Source organism: Hippopotamus amphibius, chromosome X (assembly GCF_030028045.1).
Source record: "Hippopotamus amphibius kiboko isolate mHipAmp2 chromosome X, mHipAmp2.hap2, whole genome shotgun sequence".
Classification (NCBI taxonomy): domain Eukaryota; kingdom Metazoa; phylum Chordata; class Mammalia; order Artiodactyla; family Hippopotamidae; genus Hippopotamus; species Hippopotamus amphibius.
The window spans coordinates 32,487,757-32,494,664 of NC_080203.1; the positions used below are offsets into that span (position 1 = coordinate 32,487,757).

A 6,908-nucleotide genomic window follows, 5' to 3' on the forward strand; every position below is an offset into this window, starting at 1 on the left:
GTCCCCTTTTACCACCCTCCAAAATGAGATCAGGAGAGGGGACAGGGCAAGTGCCTGGAAAGGTTCCTCGCCCCTCCCCTTCCCCACCTCCCTGGGCCACGAATGCCTACCGCTCCACTAAAATAATGTGGAGGGCTTCCGGGCTTTCTGATCCCCCTGTTCCTTCGTGCGTCCTGGCAACTATATTGCTTTTCATTCCTCCCCAGCTACTCTCAGTTCCTGGGTTGAGTGGGGTTGGCTTGGGGTCCTCGGGCTGCGGGTGTCCTCTAACGTGTAGCTTCAGGGCTTCCGGGTTGAGGTTCAGGAGCTGAGCCTCCTGGTGCTGGGCTCCCTTTCCTAAACTGGGGAGTGGGGAGAGGGCCGTGTCAGCCTGCAGGAGAGAGTCCCAGTCATGACCAGGATGTGGTGAAGCAGCGGCAGCAGCGATCTCAGAAATCCACCTGGAGGAGGGAGAGCTGCCCCTTCCCGAAGTGATCAGGAATGGAGCCCCTGGGATCTTCATTTTGGGCTATAGCCTAACACCAGACTACCCCACCGTCAGAATCTTCTGGATACGTTAGAGAAGAAAGCATTAGTGCATTGTCAACTAGTGGGCGCCATGGTTTGGCTCTGTGACCTAAGGGACAGGTCAGTTGTGGTAAGGGGCTCTGTCCATTTACCTTTGGGGAATATTTCAGCCCATTTCTTCTTCCCTTTTCTTCACCTGCAAGGTGAAGTTAATAAAACCCCACCTCGGTATAACCCCACCATTTATAGCTTTTTTACTCGTATATTTTTCTTATTCTTTTTTCCTTTCCTTCTTCCTAAAATAATGTCACAGAGACAATTAAGGGAGATGCTGATATATATTTATTGACATAGAAAGAAGCCCACAACATATATTATTTGGTGAAAAAATACAGACTTTAGAACAGCACTTATATTTGATCATTTTATCTATACATATATCTAATCTGGGTACATAGGTATAAGGAAATATCTAGAAGGACATTCAGTTGACAACTGTTATTAAGGGTTGGAGGGTTTGGGTAACTTGTACTTTTTGTACTTTTCTTATTGTTTTACTATTTAGCAATGAATTATACCACTTTCACAAAGAGAATAAAGCCATCAAGGCAAGGGGCACACACAGAAGGTAGACCCTTAGGCAGCAGGGGATTGGAAGCAAGGACGGAGGTCAGGCCATCTTCCTCCACTGTGCTAATAGTCAAGACCCTTTGTCCTCCATCCTAAAAGAAAGCCACTTTGTGGATTAATCCATGCGATTAGAAGCACCCCCCCATTTTCCCATTGCTGGACTCTGAATATAGGTTACGGTTCATTTAAAGCTGGGGGCTAGCACCTCACTGTGGCTCACAAGGGTCATTGGGTTCACCAGGGGCCTCTCTTGACCCCTCCTCCTCGGTATGTGTCAGCTCCTGCAGGGTGATGATCAGATTCTCAAACATCTGGGCCTTGTTGCTCTCATTGTCACAGGTTTCCTTTGAGTGGCCCTCCTCACCACAGTAGGAACAGCGGATTGTGTATTTTCGCTTCCTGGTTCTACGCATATCCCCAGGACCATCATTCTTATACCCAGAACCCCCGCTGGTGGAAGGAGATTGAGCCCAGGAATTGTTGGGGGAATCAATGACTAGCACTTGTTCCCGCGGTCTGGCCCTGCGTCTGGGGGGTGGAGAACCCGAGAATGAAAGTGGAGGGTCCTGAGACTCCACCAGGATCACATCCTCATCTGAGTCGTCGGGGGTATCATCTATCTCTATCACGTTGCCGTCGGCATTACTGATCACTATGGGTGGGGAGTCCCCGAATGCCACTGGGCTAGTTGCCCTCTCCACCATTGACTCGGATCTCTTGGCCCGCTTCCGTTTAATGAACGTGTCATCCCAATCCTCTTCCTCCCTAATCATCCTGATTAACTCCAGGAAACTGGGGAGACGCTCCTGCTCATTTGCATACATCCTGAGAAGATTCTTCAGCCTAAAGCGCAGGTCCCCATTCAACTCAGCCCCTAAAAGGAGCTGGTGCAGGCGAGTCTGGTTTGCATCTTTCTGAGCTATGATCCCTGCCTGAATAGCATTCTGGAGCTGCACCTCTAAACGGATCACATAAAGGGAGGCTTTCTCCCCTTGTGCCTGCAGAGTGTTAAAAAATTTACCATGAGCGGTCACACTGCTTTCAGACTCCCCAAACACCAATTTCATGGCGTGCAAGAAATCTGCCACGCTTAGGTTGGGGTTGGCCGCCTGCAGCAAACACATGACCTCCCGCGCGGGGCCCCTCAGGGTTTTCATCAAGCGCTTGAGCTTTTCCTCCTCAGACATATTCCAATCTGGCAGGACCGCATTGACTTGGATCAGCCAGTTTTCAAAGGTTTCTTCCCCCTGGACTGGCACTACCCTCCCCGAGAACAACTTCATGTTTCTCTCTGCCATGTTGGCCATTAAAGGACCAAGACTCCTCTCCAGGGACCTGAGCATAGAATGGGCCCAAGGCGGCAAGGGTGCGTTCTGCCGCTGGCTGTTACCCACGCGCGCAATGATGCTGGCCATGACGGACGATGACCGCGTTTCTGAATGTAACAAGATGCTCAGGCCTTTTACAAAAGCCTAATCTGCAGGCGTGCCGGGGACTCTGCCTTCCTCCTATCTCAGTAGGAACTGTAAAAAAAAGAAACAAAACAAAACAAAAAAGCGGGAGGAGGGGTTAATAACGGGCCGGCTGCAGCTGTATTTTCTCCCTTCCTGAATATCCTGCAGTACATTTTATATCTGCCCACTGCCCTAAAAATATCCTCCAGGAGACTGGCAATTACAACCTCACGGAGCCAGCCGGTGTCTCCGTGTTAGCAGGATGCTTTTTACAGATACATCCATCCCCTCCCGCCAGTCCTTCAAGAGGGACGGCAACTGTTGCTTCTAATTCTAAGTGTAATAGTGTATGGAGCTGATATTGGGCTCTCAAAATAGAGCACAGACGTCACAGATTTGTGGGAATAAATAAGATCTCATTAACCTCTTGGTCTCCGGTCTCAACCACACCCCCTTCTTAAAGTCCCCCCTCCCCCGCCCCCTCCCCCGCCCCGTTATTTCTCCGATTCTTACAGGAGCTCAGGAGCAAGCGCGCGCCTTTATTTCACTTCCAGCTTCGGCAACCGGTGGCCTCCGTGAGAAAGCTCGCCTCTGGGGTACAGTCGATCGCTGTCCACCGGGGGTCGCCGATCCGGGACCTCAGGGCGTCAAGACTGCGCCACCGCAGAGGGCAGGGCAGGGCAGGGCAGGGCAGGGAAGGGTCAGAAGCAGCCTCATCCCTCATCCCGCTCCCTCCCACCCCGGCCGCCCCCCCACCCCACCCCCGGCGGCCTCCGCAGTACCCAGACGGAAAATTCCTTCTCCCACCTTCTGAATACAAGCTAAAGCAAGTGCCGACCCCCCCCCCCCACACACACCCATTACATTTTCCCCAGGAAATCGTCGCCCTACCAGCTCTGCAATCAGCCGCACAGAATTCAAGTTCGGATTCGGCTTTGGTGGCCTGCCACGGAGAAAGGGAATAGGAGTTGGACACGCACACCCACGTATTCTTCCCCCAGGAAGAGATGAGGCGATAGATGCAAAGGGGGTTCAAGGCAGACAGCTTGTGATTCTCCCCCCCCAACACCAACGCACCCCTTGCCACTTCCCCCCGAAAACGCCCCCCTCTCAATCCAGGCAAATCCTACCGACTCGGCAGCAACCAGTGGAACCCCACCTCCTGCCTTAGCGCAGCCGGGCCGCCGGAGTACTCCTTGCCCTGCCGCGCAGTCCTCGATTCCCCAAACGGGGAGCCGCCCAGTCCTGGTAGGGCTTCCCCCTCCTCTTACCTCGCGGGGCAATCGCGCCCCGTTTCTTTACCTGTACTGGGCTGGTGCGCAGCGGACGCTCGGGCGTTGACAGCTGTGATTCCGCCTGCGGTCTCCGCGGCCCTGCGGGGGGAAAGGACGGGAGCCTCCTGGGCCGCTGAGCGACCCGGGACCGCCTGACGGAGCTGCTTCGCACGGCCGCCCAGGGAGAGGTAGCCGAGTCGAGGTAGCCGAGTCGAGGCAGCACAGTTCCCACGGCAGCCGCGGCTGCTTTTATCCTCTGCCCACCGAGACAAAAGAGCGTAACAAGCAGGCGGGCTCGGCCAATCAACGGGCAGGATGCAAATATGCGCCCGCGTCTGGGGCGGGGTGTGGGTGGGGATGGGAGGCGGTGAGCCGCAGGTCCCCGGGAGGTCAAGTGCAGCTTGGTTGCGGTCACTGGAGAAGTCTTCCCTTCTCCCTCTCTTCCTCCGCTGAACTCTGGGCCTTAAAGCCAGGTGTATTAAACATGAGGCGGAATCGAAATCAAATAAGCAATAAAAGTTCTTCACCTTTGTATAGGTAGAGTGGAGAGAAAAAGAGCGTTAGCGCTTTCTTTGTGCAAATAGCCTGCACAGACTTTTTTTTTTTTTTCTGTGAAGGAGGTGGCAGTACCACGTCCATTTAATAGTGAGGGGACTTGGGCACTCAGGCTCTTAACCAATACTCACTAAAGTATGCATGCAAGGCTGGCTGCTTCAATCATTTGGGGGAGCTTGTTGGAAATGCAGATTCCTGGGCCAGGCCTCTGGGAGATTCTGACTTACTAGGGCTAGAGCTGAGGGTGGGATTTTGTATTTTTAACCAGCACTGTAGTTGATTCTGTGATGTCAAGAGGATGGTGGATAATAGACCTGCCTCCAGCTTATCTGTTCACAGCATATCTATGTTGAAACGTAATGCCAGAGCGTATGTTCCTCCTGGAGTCCCTGATCTTCCTGAAATTGTGTGCAAAGATTTTGGACTCTGTAGGAGGCTGAATAATGTCCACTCAAATACATCAAGTCCTAATCCCTGGAACCTGTACATGTTACCTTATAAAGTAAAACAGTCTTTGCAAGTGTGGTTAAATTAAGAATCTTGATGTGGGGGAGATTATCCGGGATTATCTGAGTGGGCTCTAAAACTGATCACAAGCATCCTTATAAGAGAGAGAGGAAGAGAGAAGGCTGATGCACACAGAATACGAGAATGTGACGTGAAGACTGAGGTGGACATTGGAGTGGTGTGGCCACAAGCAAAGGAATACTGGTAGCCAGCAAAACACTGGAAGAGGCAAGGAAGAGAGGACAGCTCTGCCCAGAGAAACTGATGTTGAACTTCTGGCCTCCAGAACTACAAGAGAATAAATTTCTCTTCTTTTAAACCACCAAGTTTGTGGTGATTAGGTAGAGCAGCCATAGGCAACTAATACAGGCTCTGTATTTTCCTGAGTCCATAGCGTTGTAGATATTTAAATAGTGGTTAAAAACCATTCCCCTACAATCTTTTTTCAATCATATTTTCCTCCTTCCATTTGTACTTGAGGAAGAAGTGCAAGAAATGAAACACAAGTTGACTAGACACACAGTTTGACTAGACACAGCTCTTGACTACTGATATAGCTCTTCCATTCCTCAACTCAAAGACAGGTTGCTAGGTTGCCCTTCTGTGAGCTCTTGAGGGGACCTCTCCTTCACTGGATTTGACATCCCCGGCCTCAGAGGAGTCACTACATGGAAATGGTACGCAGGGCTGTCCGGAGTGAATGGGCCAGGAAGCCAGTGGCTTCGTGTATTAGTTCGCTGGGGCTGCCATAGCAAAGTATCATAGACTTGGTGGCTTAAACATCAGAGATTTACTTATTGTCTCACAGTTCTGGAGGCTGGAAGACCAAGATCAAGGTGCCCCCAGGGATTGGTTTCTCCTGCCGCCTCTCTCCTTGGCTTGCTGATGGCCGCTCTCTTGTTGCCTCTTCACAGGGTCATCCCTCTGTGTGCTTGAGTCCCTGCTGTTCAAATTTCCTCTTCTTATAAGGACCCCAGTCAGTTTGGATTAAGACCCACTCTATCAGCCTCATTTTAACTTAATCACCTTTTTAAAGGCCCTGTCTCCAACTACAGTCACGTTCTGAGGTACTGGGGGTTGGGGCTTCCACATATGAATTTTGGGGAGGATGCATTTCCGCTCACAACACTCTATTTTCCCTCACTTCTGGTTCTGGGAAAGCATGTCTCCTTTCCTTCATGTAGAGTGTGACTAGGAGGTCCTTGTGGGGCTTCAGGGGGTCAGGGTGGTGGCAGCAAGCACTGTACACATGGACTACCCAAGTGCAAAGTTGTTGCTGCTGCTTGTTCTTGATTGCTGACATTTGGAAGCAAGTGAACAATCTGATGTCCTTCGGCCGCTGTTGGATTCCTCTTTAGCCTGCTAAGGTACGTCACCTGCTCCTTTCTGCTTTCTTATTTCCAACCCCAATACTTAGAATGCCTTGGAGGAAACAATCCCAATTTGGAGATGAAGCCCTTTCCATCTCAGGATTGTGGCCTTTCTCTTGTAGATGGAAGAGTGGGGGGGGGGGGGGGGGTGGCGGAGGATGGAGGCTGGTGGAGGTAGAGAGAAGGCAGGTTGGTCACCTGGCAGAGTCAAGCGTGATGCTGGTGATAACTTATGGGTTACCTTCAGACTCTTTCTTCGGCTCCCCAGTGCTGTGAAATCTGACCCTAGCCGCTCAGCACACCCTTGTTCTAAATTTAAATAGCTTCATCACCAAATCAGGTGATCTGCAGTTGCACATGGCGGCATTGTAAAAGACAAAGACTAGATCTCAGAGCTCTGACAAAATGTTGGAAGGAAATGGATTGTGTATCAGATGCCTGGGTGGGATCATTAGAACAAAGACAGTGTCACTCCATGGAGGGCTAGGAGAAGAATGTTGACTAGTGAGCATCCCTTATCTCTGGTGTCTTGTTGCCGGGTGTCAGGGGAAACTTCCAATTGCAAAGATTCAGACTCTGGTGGCTCTAAGGAGGCCACATTTTATTTTCCA

General features: G+C 51.2%; 1 protein-coding gene across 1 annotated transcript; it reads right to left on the bottom strand.

Moving 5' to 3' along the window:
• Positions 1–837: 837 nt before the first annotated feature.
• On the bottom strand, positions 838–3,244 carry ZCCHC12 (zinc finger CCHC-type containing 12). Its single transcript, XM_057718749.1, has 2 exons — positions 3,105–3,244; positions 838–2,660 (listed from the first exon to the last, which is right to left on the bottom strand). Exon 2 carries the CDS (start codon positions 2,550–2,552, stop codon positions 1,344–1,346), a length of 1,209 nt encoding a protein of 402 aa, XP_057574732.1. The 5' UTR covers positions 2,553–2,660; positions 3,105–3,244; the 3' UTR covers positions 838–1,343.
• Between the last annotated feature and the right edge of the window lie 3,664 nt (positions 3,245–6,908).

Bases quoted from the DNA above. Each gene is read 5' to 3' on its own strand.
- ZCCHC12 (XM_057718749.1), bottom strand. From the start codon at position 2,552: ATGGCCAGCATCATTGCGCGCGTGGGTAACAGCCAGCGGCAGAACGCA.